Source organism: Engraulis encrasicolus, chromosome 16, assembly GCF_034702125.1.
Source record: "Engraulis encrasicolus isolate BLACKSEA-1 chromosome 16, IST_EnEncr_1.0, whole genome shotgun sequence".
Taxonomy (NCBI): Eukaryota; Metazoa; Chordata; class Actinopteri; order Clupeiformes; family Engraulidae; genus Engraulis; species Engraulis encrasicolus.
Genome location: NC_085872.1, coordinates 11,121,094 through 11,138,593, shown reverse-complemented (window position 1 = coordinate 11,138,593; position 17,500 = coordinate 11,121,094). Strand labels below are relative to the sequence as shown.

Genomic DNA, 17,500 nt, shown 5'->3' with positions numbered 1-17,500 from the left:
CTTTCCTCTTCCTTCATCTACTGCAGGTGGCTACTTCAGGAAGTGCCTTGGCCAGCGTCTGCCGCAGCTAGGATCTGCTGCTAGAGCTCTGCTTTTCTTGCCGCGCTTGCTGTTGGCACCTAAAGTAGCGAGCGATCGAGTGATCGAGAGAGCCAGTGATCGAGGGATCCAGTGAGTGGACGGACGGGTGATCAAGCAGTCGGACTCACGGAACTCACGAAGCTCACCGCCAATCGCCTCAATCAACAGCCAATCCGTGACCTGGGTAAAACATCCAGCCTCACCCTCCCTCACGCCAAAACGCACCCCCCACACCACCACCCAACAGTGTTCATACAGGACTCCAGTTGACCTGTCCAGGACTCAGGAAATCAACCTGCTCTCCTACCTTCAACCCCCCCACACCCCCCCTCATCCACCCCCCCGAAGGCCTAAGGAAAGGCAGCCGCCTCTCGACGGATCTATGCTGCAGAGCAGAGAGAGAAAACGTTCATTCTGATTTTGGATCCAGTTTGATTGTTTTTTTCTAATTTGTGCTTTTTATTTTTTGGGGGAATAGCAGAACTCACCAGGAGGGCTTTTTTAACACATAGATCTCTAGGGCTGTTACCAGCCACTCGGTTGAGTGCCGTCTTTTTACAGCCTTTTACAACTTTGACTTGGATTTACTCTTTTTCAGATCCTTTTAATTGTTGCCACCCCCTCGTCCAAAAAAACACCCCCACCCCCTTCCTCCTCCGTGTGCTGCGCGTGCTTCTCGGTGCGCTGTGTGGTGTCGTCGTTGCTGTTGCCGTGCGGACAACCTTGTGCTGAGTCGAGTCGAGAGCCGAGAGCCGAGAGCCGAGAGCCGAGCGCCTGAGCGCCGAGCAACGGACGGGGTAACCATGGCGATGAACATGGCGCACATGCGGGACACCAAGTGGCTGACGCTGGAGGTGTGCCGAGAGTTCCAGCGAGGCTCCTGCTCGCGCTCCGCCGACGAGTGCAAGTTCGCCCACCCGGCCAAGAGCTGCCAGGTCGACAACGGACGCGTCATCGCCTGCTTTGACTCCCTCAAGGTGAGTGTTACCGTAAACACACACACACACACACAGGCACGCGCACATGCTCACACACGCACACACACACACACGCACACACACGCACACACACACACACACACACACACACGCACACATGTACATGTAACAAACACACAAACACACACCCCCACATAGACATGTAATACACACACATGCACATAACACACATGTACACACACACACACGCATGCAGTACATACTACGTACACGTACACACACACACACACACACACACACACATACACACACACACACACACACACACACACACACACACACACACACACACACACACACACACACACACACACACACACACACACACACACACACACACACACACTCACACACACACACACACACACACACACACAAACACACACACGCACAAACATACACACGCAAACACACACCCACACACACAAATATGCATCATGTATGCATTTCTCAGACGAAACACCATGACCACAGTTTGCTTAAGGCAGTTGAACACACTGCTGTCCAAAATAAGCAAGATTTTATGCGGGCGTCATCAGTTTGGTGTTTGACATGGCAGCTGTGCCTAATCTTGCCACACACACGCGCGCACACACACACACACACACACACACACACACACACACACACACACACACACACACACACACACACACACACACACACACACACACACACACACAGTTCAGAGGCCAGCGTAGCCGTTAGTTAGGCTGGGTCAGGTCAGTGTGTTTGCTGCTATGGGTTAAAGACCAACATTATGACACAAAGAGTATTGTGCAGCCATCCATCCAACTGGAGTCACATATATTAGATCTAGTTTGCTTGAATGGTACTGTATAGAGTGCAGTATAGGCTAGCACAGGACGTCAGCATGGCTGGATTGGCCATATGGCATACAGGGCATTTGCCCTGTGGACTGGACTGTTGATCATTTTGGCCTGTTCCTCCCCTCAATGTAGTGGTATCAACCCTCATCCCACTACAGTTGACTTCTCAGAGTCAGATTTAAATATTCATTCTGGCTGTTGTGGTCAAAATACAGGTAGCTTGTAATAGACGACTAAAAATGTTGTCACATGCTTCATTGTCTCTCTCAATGCCTGGCGAACCGGTCTTGACTGAAAATGCCCGTCCTGATTTGTTTGTCCTAGTCCAGCCCTGGCCATCAGGTAATTAGCCTGGTCATGCCATCCTGATTGAGGTCATGGGACGTGTGTGTGACGCTGTGCAATGTATAGAAACGGACATAGTACAGCATTATGTTCAGGGCGGGGATGTGTTTAACAATGCAGGGAATACGTCGCAATCAGATTTTTCTCTTTTTTTGTCTTTTATTCAATCATTGCAGGGTAGGCAGGCAGACCTGATGAACGCTCTTGTAGCTAAAATTGTACTTCAGGGACGCACCGTGTTTGGGCAATAATTACGTATTTGGTGATGTGTTTAAGACATGATGTCCCCTTATTAGCTTTTAGCATAGATAGTAGCCTACCGGTGGTTGAGAGACGCATATGAAAGTAAGCAATGATTTGTTGGAAGTCCATAAAATACCAGTGCGTCACACAAATGCTTACGGAAGAGAAACAAACTGGCTTAGGCCCCTCTATTCAGGTGTTTGTGATGAGTTCATGTGCTCATGGTTGTATCAAGTAGAAGTAGAAGTGCTCTTACAGATGTAGTTACAACTATAGTTGTATGCTATTAGGTATTAGCAATATCATGCTACAAGTGTTGTCATGCTACAAGTGTTTTAATTATTAGTAGGCTACTTCTAGTTCTACTTCTACTTTATACGCCACTGCTGATGTGCTTGTGTGTGTGTGTGGTCATATGCGAGCGCGTGTGTGAACAGGAAAAGGCAATGTGTGTCAGAGAATGAGGACACCCTATTCACCTCATGCTGTGCCAGAGACATACATTTTTCTTTTCCTTTTTCATTTTCTTTTTTTTTCTCCCTCTCCTTACTGCTAAATGTCAACACAACGTTTAGTCGAGTCCTTCACCTTGGGTAGCTTCAGAGAGAGAGAGAGAGAGAGAGAGAGAGAGAGACAGAGAGAGAGAGAGAGAGAGAGAGAGAAAGAGAGAGAGAGAGAGAGAGAGAGAGAGAGAGAGAGAGAGAGAGAGAGTGTGTGTGAGAGAGAGAGTGTGTGTGTGTGAGAGAGTATGTGTGTGTGAGAGAGGTCGTTTGGTGAGGCGTTATCTTGCAGTGAAAACTGTTTCTGCTCCAAAACGATTTCCCATTCGACCACACCCACTCATAATCACATGGCTGCCCACTCTGACATGTGACCGAATGGGAGGGAAACGAAAGAGATGAAGGGTGGTGAGATAAAGGCAGAAAGAGAGAGAACTGAGAAAGAAAGAAAGAAAGAACGAAAGAGAGAGAACAGAGAAAGAATGAAGACGTGTAACGATAGAGTTGTATGTGTGAAGTGCAAAGGAAATGACACATAGAGGGTGTTGAGAGACATGGGGTTGATGCCGTTTGAGAACTTGACTGTGAAGGAAAGCACATCTTTACAACCCTTAAAAGGAAACCCTATTTGAGAGAAAGAAATGAAAAGAAAAGTTAAGTGACGAAAAGTAAACAAAAAAAGAAAAGGGGAAACTAGCAAAACAGGGTGTTTGCTAGTTTAAGTGAAGAGCAACATCCTAACGGCTCCCCTGAGCACCGTGTGTGTGTGTTGCAGCACACTCCTCTTGTGAGAGCAAGGACGAAACTTTTTACAGTCATTTAGGGAAGCCTCCTTGCTATAGCCATGTGGTTTGACATGTTGCCCAAGTAGTTCCTCCTCAGCCATGACCTTATACAGCCCTGGCTGCTGTGCAAGAGCACAAGACTAGATGAGGAGAGAGAAATGTGGACACGCTGACACCGCCAGCACCAAGTGCCAACACTGCCGCTGCTGTTGCTGCTACTTGCTTGCTTGCTTGCTTGCTTGTTGGTCTGTTCATTTTTTGTTTGGTTTGTGAGCTTTTATTAGTTGTGTTTTTATGAGTAGTTGTTGTTACCCAGTCGGTTGGTTGTCAGCCATTTTAGGTGTTTATTATCAAGTGCCTTGAACATGAAGTAAACGAAACAGAAAGAAAGAAAAAAAAGAATGTGTTGTCTTTTGCCTTTGGTTTTCGAAAAGAACAAAGACCTGCCAGCTGGGATTATTGATTTGATGTCAGTAAATGTCACATCTGTGCCTCTGTACTGTACAGTACTGTATGAATGCATGTATTTTGTGCCTGGCTGGGCTGGGGCTGGTCTGGGCTTGGCTGGTGCGAAAGTCGTGTCTGCGTGGTGGACCTGTCTGCACCCAGTCAAGGCCAATGTCCACGGTAGGCCGAGGTCAGCCGCCAGTCTGACATGTCTGGTTCAGCGGTGGTGCTTCGTGCCTGGTGCGCCTGGTTTCCTTCCAGTGCTCACTTCAGAGGGAAGGTACCGCATACTCTTGTCCAATGCTGATTTTTTTTTTAAAAACAGTTTTGCCTTTCACACTGGCCAAAACATTGTTTGTTTCAATAAATTCAGCGTTGTACAAAAGTGTGTAGTATCTTAATGTGCGGTATCAAAACAACAGTTCAGCCAGTGTGGCTGAAACATTGTTCAAATCAATTCAGCGTTGGACCAGAGTGTGCAGTATCTTGCCTCTGAAGTGAACAAGTTCCTGCTATACCTGCACCTCGACACCTCTGGTGTGCATTGGCTTCCTCTTCCCTCCAGTGTTAGCATTAGCTTTCTGTGAGGGTGGACAGCCAGTCAGCCAGTGGTGTGCTGCAGCAGTGGTGTCTGTGTAGCCGTACTGTAGCTGTGCTTACACTGCAGTAGCTAGCCTATCTAGCGCCTGTCTGCCTTCCTTTCTTTCACTGAGACCTCTGCTCTTTATCACATTTCTGTTGCTTAGTAGAGGGTCCTTTGCACTGCCTAGGCTTGAATAATTCCTTTGTACGTAGCCAGTGATTGAAACATAAATTGGTTTGTACTCTATGTACATGTCTGGGTGGTCTGGTGATTTTCGTGCGGCATGTCTGCCTTTGTAAGCATCACTACACTACACTAGCAGACAAGAAGTTTGGGTTCCTTTGTTTAAAGCCTCCCTTGAACGTATAGCTGGACGTTCGTAGGTTCTTGTGTGTTGTTACGCGTGCTGCTGTTGCTGTTGTTGCTGTGAGAGATTCTCCCCTTGAGTCGGCGTGGTGATGGCGCTGTGCTGGCCACTTCCTCTCAGGGCAGCAGGGGTATGCCACTCTGTAATTTTCCATCTATTTTTACCCCCTCAGTCTGAAAGCAGAACGCAATCATACAACACACACACACACACACACACACACACACACACACACACACACACACACACACACACACACACACACACACACACACACACACACACACACACACACACACACACACACACACACACACACACAGAGAGACACACACACACGCTGTGATCCAGAGGGGTGAGAAAAACACCTCTCTCTCACCACTCTGCTGTAAGACTCTGGCCCAGGGCCAAGGAGCCCCTCACCACATACACTTGCACTTGAAAAACACAGATATGCTGCCTGCCCACACACTCATGCACTCAGGCACACACACACATATACATGCACAACCACACATGCACACCCACACGCACGCATGCACTCCCGCACACACACACGCAGGCAGGCAGGCAGGCAGGCACGCACGCACTCATGCAGGCACACACACACACACACCCTGCCTTATCATATTCACCCACATATTAATTTCAACACTGCAGACCTTTTTTAATCTTTGATCAGATCTATATGTCAAAACGCATACTAAACAGACAGCTATTCATATATGTATGTATGTGTGCCTTTCAGCAGAAAGATTACATCAAAATAAAATGAGAGTGAGTTTAAGGCGGTAACCTGCTACTTTGTTTTCGTGTCTGAGTGCTTGTTTGTTTGTGTGTGTGCGTGTGTGCCTGTGTGGGTGCGTGCGTGCGTGCGTGTGTGTGTGTCGGGCTGTGAGTATGTCTGCTTGATTGTGCATACAGCACGAGTGTGTTTGTGTGATGTAATGAAGCAGATGATAGATCAGTGCTGCAGTGTGCCTTTCATAGGCAGATACGTACATGTATGTGTTTAATGACTCCTCAGAGGGCATTAACCCCCGCTGTGCCAGTCTCTGCACCTGCCAGAGGCCATCAACACAGACCTGCTGCGATCTCAGGCAAAGAGTCCAGCATTAAGGCATAATAACCATAAGGCTTAAACCCACTCATGAATACTCAATTTCTAGCATGTAATACAAATGAAAGAATGACCATAAACAATAGTCAAAGCTATTGCTATAACGCTAGAAACAGGAAATCAATGTCCATGGTTGAGTTCATTTTAAAACGAATGCAAGTTCATTTTAAAAGGAATGCAAACTTGAAAAGCTAGAAGGAAAAACAAAAACAAAATGTGCTTAGAATCTCTAAGGTAGTTACTAATGTAGCTGTGTATGGAAGAAGATGGCAAAACATTCATTCTCCAGCGGTTGATGTTGCTCAGGTTTGTGCTAGCACATCTGCACATGCCAGCAACTGTGTGTATTTTCAGTCACTGGCGCACAACTTTGTCTCCATAGCAATACCTAGAGTACTGTATTGCCTCCAGTGATTTACCGTAGCGAAGAACAACATTTGCACGCAGAATTACTTTGCTGGAAGCCGGAAGTGTTCTGATGGGCCGACTGTTAATGACTTACAAATATGAAGGGGGGAAAAGCAGAGTAAAGTAGAGAGAGAGAGAGAGAGGGAGAGAGGGAGAGAGAGGGGGGGATAGAGCAGAGGGAGAGAGGAAAGAGAGCAGAGGGAGAAAGAGAGCGCAGACAGAGCAGAGAGATCCCTCCGATGTGATTTCCTGCAGCGAGCTGGTCTGGATCTGAGGCATGTAAGTCAGCAGCAGATAGGGGACAAGAGGGGAATGTAAGACCTGAGGAGAGAGAGAGAGAGAGAGAGAGAGAGAGAGAGAGAGAGAGAGAGAGAGAGAGAGAGAGAGAGAGAGAGAGAGAGAGAGAGAGAGATGAAGGAGCAAGAGTGGGATTTGATGGGTTTTGGAGGATAAAGGAATGAAAGACACGAAAAAAAACAGAGCGAGCCTTTTGAAAATGAAAAAAAGAGAGAAAGGGGGTCACTCTGGAAAAGAGCAGAGGCAGATCCAAAAGTGAAGAGTGAAGGACTTAAGAGAGAGAGAGAGAGAAGAGGTGAACATGTCAACCCTCCTACAGTACGAGAGGTCATCTGATTTATAATGCTGGAGGGAGGGAGGGATGGAAGGATGGAAAGAAAGATAAAGATGGCTAGAGAGAGAGAGAGATAGAGAGGCGATACAGAGAGAGAGGGGACAGAGAGAGGTAGAAAGAAAGTGAGAGTGTGTGAGAGAGAGGATAGAGAGATAGAGGAGGAAGAGAAAGAGAGAGGTTGCAGAACAAGAGCGGGGTGGAGAGAAAGTGGGAAAGAGAGTGTGTGTCCTCTGGCGATATATGAGTTGAGCCTGTGGAAAATGCTGCAGGATGGGAAGGCGTGGTAATGAGGAGCAGACACACAGAGGAGAGGAGAGGAGAGGAGAGGAGAGGAGAGGAGAGGAGAGGGGAGGAGAGGAGAGGAGGAGAGGAGGAGGAGAGGAGAGGAGAGGAGAGGAGAGGAGAGGAGAGGAGAGGAGAGGAGAGGAGTAAGTAGAGGAGAGGGGGAGAACAGAGGAAAGAGAGATGGAGAAGGGTGGAGATTAGATAAAAGAAGAGAAGAGGAGACAGGAGATGAGAAGGGAGGTGAGGAGAGGAGGAGGAGGGAAGGAGAGAGATGGAAGAGAGGAAAGCTGAGGGGAGAACATGATGCAGACAGAAGAAAGGAGTGGTAGGATCTAAAGGACAAAGTATACGAAGCAGAGAATGGGATAGCAATGGGGCAGTGGACAAGAGTAACGGGACAGGACAAGAAAAGAAAAGTACTAAGAAGAAAAAAAGGAGAGCGAGGACAAGAAAGGATAGTACTGAAAAGAAAAGACTGAGAAAAGAGGACAAGAAAGGATAGTACTAAAAAAGAAAATAAGGAGAGGAGAAGACAAGAAAGGATGGCACTGAAAAAAGGAGAGGAAAAGACAAGAAAGGATGGCACTAAAAAAAAAATGAGAGGAGAGGGCAAGAAAGGATACTACTATAAAGAGAAAAAGAGAGGAGAGGACATCAGAAATGGGAGTAGGAGAGGACAGGGGCGACCGCCAGAGGCAAGAGAGAGCGGGGAAGGGAGAGGACAATAAAAACAGAGGAGTGGATATGAGAGAGAGAGAGAGGGGGGGGGGGACAATAAGAACAGAGGGTAGAGACAAGAGAGAGAGACAGAGACAGAGAGAGAGAGGAAAGAGAGAGAGAGAGAGATAACTAAGGCGAGATTGCATGAAAGGATAGGGATGGAGACTCGTCCTCGTCCTCGTCCTCGTCACATGTATAAAAAACATGGCCATCGCCCTCATCTGGTGCCAGAAACAGGAAGTGAGGTACCCGAGCCGCGCCCCAAAAATAGATCGAGCAAGTTCCATCTCCTGTGCAGAGCAAGAAAAGCGACTCCATTACTGCCTGCAGACCACAGTAGTGTCTGGCTAACCCGCAATCGACTTTTGGAGGGGTGGGCAGAATAAGACAAAGAAATGGTATACAGAGATGTTTGTGGATGTATTTATTTATGCTGCACATTTGGTTTGATCAGCACTGTGTATGCCCCCCCACCCCCGAATCAATATTCTCTGGCAGTGCATAAAACAACAATAAAGTGCTCGGAGTGACCAAGCGCATTGGCACATCGTTATACTAGGGGTTGAGTCGGGGCACACTGTGTGTGTGTGTGTGTGTGTGTGTGTGTGTGTGTGTGTGTGTGTGTGTGTGTGTGTGTGTGTGTGTGTGTGTGTGTGTGTGTGTTTGTGTGTGTGTGTGTGTGTGTGTGTGGTGTGTGTGTGTGTGTGTGTGTGTGTGTGTGTGTGTGTGTGTGTGTGTGTGTGTGTGAGTGTGTGAGTGTGTGGGGGGGTGTCTGTGTGTGTGTCTGTGTGTGTGCGTGTGTGTGTGCATGCGTGCGTGTGTGCGCTTGCACTGGTGAGGGAATTCTGCATTGCAGCCAAACCTTAGCAATTATATTGAACTGGGCCAGGTCAGCCCAGGATACAGGGCTGGTACTGTATTGTGCATGAGTTCCAACACACGTTGGCCATTAGACAAACGCTGTAATTTTGTCAGAGAACAAGTTGACAAGTAAAAATAAGCAACAGCGCTGTGTCAGTGGATGTTTTTCATCGTGTGTGTGTGTGTGTGTGTGTGTGTGTGTGTGTGTGTGTGTGTGTGTGTGTGTGTGTGTGTGTGTGTGTGTGTGTGTGTGTGTGTGTGTGTGTGTGTGTGTGTGTGTGTGTGTGTGTGTGTGTGTGTGTGTGTGTGTGTGTGTGTGTGTGTGTTCGTGTGCATGTGTGTGTGTATGTGTGTGTGTGTGTGTGTGTGTGAGCCCCTGGGAGCACGCCCGAGCGTGTGTGTATGCAGTCACATGCATGTGCATGTGTGTGTGGTGGGAAGTGGGTGTCTCTATCAGAGTCTGAGTGTGTATTTGTGTGTGCAGTGTGCGCACATGAGTAGTTCCGAGGCTGTGTGCGTATGCTCATATTCTGGTATTTATTTCAACCGTGAGACGCGTGCGTGTATGCACCTCTTTTTTTGTAGCACGGTATAATTAGAGCAGGTCTCACATGATTGAAGAGGCATAACAGGACTCACACACGCACACACGCACGCACACACGCACACACACACACACACACAAACACACACACACACACACACACACACACACACACACACACACACACACACACACACACACACACACACACACACACACACACACACACACACACACACACACACACACACACACATACACACACACACACACACACACACACACACACACACACACACACACACACACACACAGAAGGCATTTCAAGTGTGAGAGAATGAGAGAAGGCACCACTTATCCTTCTAATCCCGAGCACTGCGAGGTCATCTAGCTGAGAGGTCACTGACATGTCATAGTGTAGCTCCATGCTGACATGTCATAGCTCCATAGACTAGACTAGACTGACACCTCATAGACTATAGGGGTTCCCAACCCATTCCAACTCTGGGTCCACTGGAAACACACACTCACACACACAATAATTTTGATTTTCACAAATTGATTTCAAGGCTCACTTGGAATACTTTCAAGGCCCACCAGAGTTTTGAGAATCACTGTCTCAGATGCTCGATAGAGTATAAAAACACTGAACTCTTTTGCTTATACTTAGTAGTAGTAGTAGTCAGTACATGTAGTAGTAACAGTTGGAATAGTAGACAGAGGTGTAAAACGTCAAAGTAAATTCATGGTGTAAGCACAGTACAACACTATAGCACATTGCATCTGTTGTACACGATTGGGTGTGCATGATTATACAGAAGGCTATTATTACAGATAGGCCTACCCAGTAACACACACGCACAACTGTTACCTTTACTGGGTGGGTGTGTACATTAGTAATTTCAGCATTACAGAGCGATTTCATCACAGATGCTTTGCACTTTGCTGTTGTCGACCTCTCATATACTCTAGTAGAGGCAGCGAATGGCCCCTGTGTACTGAGCAGGGCAGGCTGCTGTGTTGTGCTGTGCTGTGCTGACTGCTAAGTGTTAGGTTCACATTGAACTTGTGGATTTTGACAGTGTCTTACGAGGACATGATTTGTGAGAGGTTATTGTGACACAGCACGGAGAGAGGGAGAGAGGGAGAGAGGGAGGGAGGGAGAGAGAGAGAGAGAGAGAGAGAGAGAGAGAGAGAGAGAGAGAGAGAGAGAGAGAGAGGGGGGGGGGAGGGAGAGGGAGAGGGAGAGCAAAATGCAAAGGTTTGGGTGAGTGAGAAAGACAGAGAGAGAGAAAGACAGAGAGAGAGAGAGAACGAGAGAGAACGAGAGAGAGAGAGAGAGAGAGAGAGAGAGAGAGAGAGAGAGAGAGAGAGAGAGAGAGAGAGAGAGAGAGTAGAGTAAGATCTGGAAGCTTCTACGGTTCTCTTTTTTTCTCTTCTGACTTAGTGCTGCAGTGTTATTTGTGTCACAACTTCCAACTGCCTCGATCACAGCCAGATATGCAACATTACCGTAAAATAGAGGAACCCACTGACACAGCAAATCCTGACATCCAAAACAACTTTTGTCAACACCGATGTTAGTGTACTGCTGCCCAGACCTGCTGGCCTGCCCTATAGTGCTTATTGTTGATCACACGCAGGACTGCTGGGTACCATGCCAACTAGAATTTGAATGTGTGTTTTGATCATTCACACATGCATGCAATTCAATTAGGAAATTGAATTAGAAAAGTCCAGGAAATTCATAGGACATTTTTCAGCATGCACTCAGATGCTAGAAGGAAGCCAGTTAAGTTACTACTGCTACTGCTACTAGTAATACATAGTTTGCATTCAAATGACAAATTTTGCCTCACGCAGTGCGACTGAAGTTGGTGGAAAAAATGTATTTCAAATGCATTCAATGTTTGCACTCACAGGCAAAAAATAATAATTTCCTACCTAGGCCCCTGAGGAATGGGAGTCAAATATTTTAGTCTAACATGTGAGAGAAACGAGCAGGTATACTGACACATTTAACCAAACTCCCATTAATGAACAGTTCTGCTGAGCAGCACAAGCTGAACAAAACAAGCTAGTACATTTCAGGACGGTTTGGGTGGCCGGGCTGGGTCAGAGAGAGGAAGCTTTCATTTTTCATATAACCTTCATCCAGCCAAGAGAGTTCTCACTGAGAACATCATCTCTTCTCCCGCCAGGGAGCCTGGGTCAAAAACAAACAGCTTCTGTCAATAGAGCAGGTGTTGAGGAGACAGACAGATTACAGATGAGAGGACGAGTGCAGAGGGAAAAGAGTCAAGTGTTGCAAGTGTTTCAGTTTCAAACTCGACTCGACTCGACTCGACATGACTTGACTCCTTGAACTCACTGACTGCACCGTGCATTAATACCCTCCAAAGGGTAGGGGCCACATGACAGGAGTAGTATAGGGTAGGTAGGGGTGAGGACAGGGGCAGGAGAGGGCAGGGTAGAGACCGCATAGGGCAGGGCAGGGTACACACTGTAAAACATTGCTGCCAGTTAAATGTATAAAAGTAAGTTGCCCTGCTGCCTTAAGTTTGTAAGTCAACTCAACTTGAGAAAACCTTGAGGCGAGTTAAGCCTTGTGGGCAACGGGTCAACTTACTTTTTTACGTTTTAACTGTCTTGCAATGTTTCACAGTTCAGGCAGCACATGACAGGGGTAATATAGGGTAGATATGGTGGAGGGGTAGCACTGGGGCAGCACAGGGGCAGCAGAGCAGAGGCCAGGGGCAGCAGGGTGTGGGGCAATCTTGGGGGTGGGGTGGGGCGTTAAGTGGAGCAAGATGGCAAGGCCCCTTCACTGAAGTGCAGGGGCACCAACAAGGCTGGGGTGGAGGAGGTGGGGGGGATGATTCTAGAGGCCCAGTGATTGGCAGAGCGCCCTTCAAGGCCAACGCTGAAATGACTACTCTAAACAAGTTGGCTTAAAAGGACTAGCACCACCATAGCTGAGAGAGGAGAGTCACTGCACAGTGAATATTAAGGATCCGTATTGTTATTATTATTATTTATTATTTATTATTACTGTTGTTGTTGTTGTTGTTGTTGTTGTTGTTGTTGTTATCATTATTATTATTATTATTATTATTATTATTATTATTATTATTATTATTATTATTATTATTACTCACTCTACCATTACCATTAGCATGGGGGAGAGGGTAATAGGGCTATTTTTACTGTCACTGTTTAGCAGCAGCTCAGCTGTGATACTGATGGCAGAAATACTGAGAGAGGAGTTTAGTTCAGATTTCCAGAAGGTGAACAAGACACGGTTGGATAGTATAATTGTAGTAGTAGCAATAGAGGTGCCAATAAGGTGTGTTGCATATGTGTGTGTGTTGCATGTGTGTGCGCATGCGTGATTGCGTGTGTGTGCGTGTTCGTGCATGTGTGTGTGTGTGTGTGCATGCGTGTCTGTGTGTGTGTGTGTGTGTGCGTGCGCATGCGTGCGTGTGTGCGTCCGTACGTACGTACGTGCGTGCGTGCGTGCATCTGTGTGTGCGTGTGTGTGTGAGAGAGAGACGCACGGACACCACATATAGACAGAAAAAACATTTACCTCTTAACTTTCTTTCAAACACACACAGAGAGGCACACATACACACACAGAGACACACACACACACACACACATACACAAACACACATAAAAGTACAGAGCTTTAGGGGCTGACATCATGTGTGGCCTCAAATGAACTCTCTCTCTATGAAAGGGCTGTGTGTGTGTGTGTGTGTGTGTGTGTGTGTGTGTGTGTGTGTGTGTGTGTGTGTGTGTGTGTGTGTGTGTGTGTGTGTGTGTGTGTGTGTGTGTGTGTGTGTGTGTGTGTGTGTGTGTGTGTGTGTGTGTGTGTGTGTGTGTCTGTGTCTGTGTCTCTGTGTGTGTCTGTGTGTGTGTGTGTGTGTGTGTGTGTGTGTGTGTGTGTGTGTGTGTGTGTGTGTGTGTGTGTGTGTGTGTGTGTGTGTGTGTGTGTGTGTGTGTGTGTGTGTGTGTGTGTGTGTGTGTGTGTGTGTGTGTAATAGGGATTACAGTCATAACTACAAATTACAGTGCATGTGTATGAGAGCGGCAGCGTGACGAGAACACGGTTGTTTCTATGTGCCCATGCATGCTTCTGTGTGTGTGTGTGTGTGTGTGTGTGTGTGTGTGTGTGTGTGTGTGTGTGTGTGTGTGTGTGTGTGTGTGTGTGTGTGTGTGTGTGTGTGTGTGTGTGTGTGTGTGTGTGTGTGTGTGTGTGTGTGTGTGTGTGCGTGCGTGTATGCATGCAGTATGCACCAGCACACACGCACAATGGTGTGTGTGTGTGTGTGTGTGTGTGTGTGTGTGTGTGTGTGTGTGTGTGTGTGTGTGTGTGTGTGTGTGTGTGTGTGTGTGTGTGTGTGCAGACGTGTGTGTGTGCATGTGTGTGTATGTGTGTGTGCATGCGTATGTGCGTGCGTGTGTTGTTTCCCCCTCACTGAACACTGTCAGATGTTCCGAGCTGAGCTGAGCTCTGTTTACTCGGTAGTGGCGGGGGTGGGGGGTGGGGGGTGGTGGGTGGCCCAGTCGGTACTACAGCCAGGCAAGCCGGCGGAGTTGGGGGACAAAGGGCCCAGGGAGAAAGGGGGTCCCAGAATTGGGTTCCACATTACATTGTATGTATTGAGATGAGGGGGCCCTTCCAGATGACTTTGTCCTGGGCCCGGTCAAAGCTGTCAGCGGCCCTGACTAGAGAAGGCAATGCAGTCGCTGTGGTGTGTAGAAGGCAATCAGGCCTGAGAGCTGCAGGCATGCCGTATGCAGACACATGGAGTAAATATTAGCCCTATCGTGCTCAGGGACGCATTAAGATGGACTGGGGCACCTTGGCTACAGGTTGGTATGGGCCCCCCTGCAACAAATTTACATATGTATGTATGCAAATTACATGTGTCATAATTATGAGTTAGGCTCACATGTCTACCAATTGTACTCAACACGACAGCTGAATTTTTGAAATTGCATCTTGTCACAATTCTGCAATATTTCGCTTTTTCCCAATCAGGGCCCTCCTTGCAGGTGGGGGCCCATAGGCTGCAGCCATATCTAGCCTGTGTGTTCATCGGGGCCTGATGGTGCTATTTGGCCATGTTTGGGCTGAGGTTAAACAACATGACAAACACAGCAGCACAGCACTCACCACCGGGGCCTCATCAGGCCCTAGTCATCTAAAACATGAAGAGGCTCTCCTCTCTCCTCTCTCCTTCTCTCCTTCTCTCCTATCCTATCCTCTCCTCTCCTCTCCTCTCCTCTCCTATCCTCTCCTCTCCTCTCCTCTCTCCCCTCTCCTCTCTCCTTCTCTCCTCTCCTCTCCTCTCCTCTCCTCTCCTCTCCTCTCCTCTCCTCTCCTCTCCTCTCCTCTCCTCTCTCCTCCTCTGGTCTCTCCTCTCCTCTCCTCTCCTCTGGGCTTTTCTCTCCCCTTTTCTCCTCTCCTCTCATCACCTACTTCCTCTCGTCTCCTCTCATCTCCTCTCCTCTCCTCTCCTCTGGTCTTTTCTCTCCTCTCCTCTCCTCTCCTCTCCTCTCCTCTCATCACCTACTTCCTCTCCTCTCTCCTTCCTTCCTGCGCTAAATGGCGCATAATAAACTGCTCAGAGGACAGCAGACAGGAAGTGTGATTGACAGGATTTTGAAGGTAAGCATAAGGCAGAAGTGACCGACATACAAGACAAGAAAGAAAGAAAGAAAGAAAGAAAGAAAGAAAGAAAGAAAGAAAGAAAGAAAGAAAGAAAGAAAGAAAGAAAGAAAGAAAGAAAGAAAGAAAATACATATGACATCATAGACAGACAGGAAATTGAGATGAAAGAGAAAGGGAGAGAGAAAGAGAAAAAGCTGGAGGGAGATGAAGAGAAAAGATGAAGAGAAGGGAGGTACTGGAAGGGTAATGGAGGGTCCATAAAGAGAGAAATGGAGTGGAATGTGGAATGTGAAAGACAGGAGAATGTGGAGAGAGGGATGATGAGATGTGACAAAGCAAACGGGAGATAGGGGGAAAGGGATGGGGGCACATGGGGGCCATTGCTGGAATCAGGCAAAGACACATAAGGAATGACTATAGTGAGAAAGGAGGGAAAGAGAAGGGAAAAAACTAGATAGATAGATAGATAGATAGATAGATAGATAGATAGATAGATAGATAGATAGATAGATAGATAGATAGATAGATAGATAGATAGATAGATAGATAGATAGATAGATAGATAGATAGATAGATAGATAGATAGATAGATAGATAGATAGATAGATAGATAGATAGATAGATAGATAGATAGATAGATAGATAGATAGATAGATAGATAGATAGATAGATAGATAGATGAAAGAAGGGAAAGAAAAGAAAACAAATAGAATGTACGGTATATAAAACAATGACGTACAAACGAGTGACGTTGACAGAAAAGGCGCCGTACTGTAGACTGTGCAGTGTCTCTCGATGGGCCAGCCATATGAGATGAGGGCAGGCCCCGTGTTTCCTGTTGTGACAGCCACGCTCGAGTGAAGATTGCCTTGTGTGGTCTGCCAGTGATGCTCCCAGCTAAAGCAAGTAAACACAGCCAACCAGCCACAGTCACTGACTCTGCCAAGCACATTACACATTGCCTCACACGGCATTCTCTCTCTCTCTCTCTCTCTCTCTCTCTCTCTCTCTCTCTCTCTGTCTCTCTTACCGCCGATCTTGTGTTTGTGAATCATACGAGTACCTCAGTCCTCAGTCAGTCAGTACTGTCAGGAACCGGGCCGTCGAGGCTGTCTGGGTTTTGGAAGCGATGTTGGAAACTGTAGCATGTATGATTGATGTTGATGTTGGATACACCTCTTTTGGATTCCAGGTCTCATCTGGACTCGCTGAGGCATCAGGCATCATTACCTCATGGGGCTGCTAATGCTCGCACCTATGAGCTAGACATTTCCATGTTAAGCCCTCCTTGTCATGCAGTGAGAAGCCACAGTGTCGTCAGTGCACAAGGCAAGACAAGGCAAGGCTAGGCTAGGCCAATTCAAAAAATCCATTCACCATTGCACAGAGAAGACCATATTTTCATAATGATAGTTTGATATGGAAGACAAAGTCTTAGAGGTAGAAATCGTATTTTGCATTTGATTTTCATGGTTCAAACTAACAAAACCCCTTCTGTTTTTGTTAGCGGTTAGCTTTGCAAAATGCAAACTGTCGTTAGCTATAATTCATCTCTGTAATATAGGACGTGCTGTTTTTATCCTGCACGGTATCTCATACTCACTCTCTAAATGTGTGACGTGTTTATCCTCACTTGCTCTTGTTGTGAGTATAAATAGCTTTTTTCCTCCTCTACCCCCCATATGTGATATGCATACTTACATTCCCAGTATGTACATGCATAAGGTTTCCCTTGCCCTCTCTCAGTCTTCACCTCACTATGCCATGGCTGCTGTATGCTTACCCAGAATGCATTAGAGATGATATTTCTGTTTCTTTGACGGGATTCAGATCGTAGTGGCACATTCCTTTCCTGTCAATGAGCTGGCCCTTTTCAACCAGTAGCTCTTTTATGTCTGATTTTTAATTATTCATTCTGGTGTTAAGAGGATAGCATTTTTGATTCTACCTCTACGTCATTTTGTCCAAACAACAACTAATTGTCCTCCTCCTGCTAACAACCGTTCCTGCCGCTCTCTCAGACAGACACTTGTGTTTTTGTCCCAAGTTAAAGTAGGCCTACTCACATG

The 17,500-nt window shown here is 46.9% G+C and overlaps 1 protein-coding gene across 24 annotated transcripts in view; it reads left to right on the top strand.

Moving 5' to 3' along the window:
• Nucleotides 1–17,500, top strand: part of LOC134465144 (muscleblind-like protein 1) — a 114,721-nt gene that overhangs the window by 40,188 nt on the left and 57,033 nt on the right. For 23 of the 24 annotated variants that reach the window (XM_063218622.1, XM_063218624.1, XM_063218620.1 and 20 more), the window contains one exon: nt 27–1,058. In XM_063218622.1, the coding sequence (XP_063074692.1) occupies nt 885–1,058 (174 nt within the window). In that variant the 5' untranslated portion in view covers nt 27–884. The remainder of the gene's footprint in view (nt 1–26; nt 1,059–17,500) is intronic. The other variant, XM_063218616.1, reaches the window with a different exon arrangement.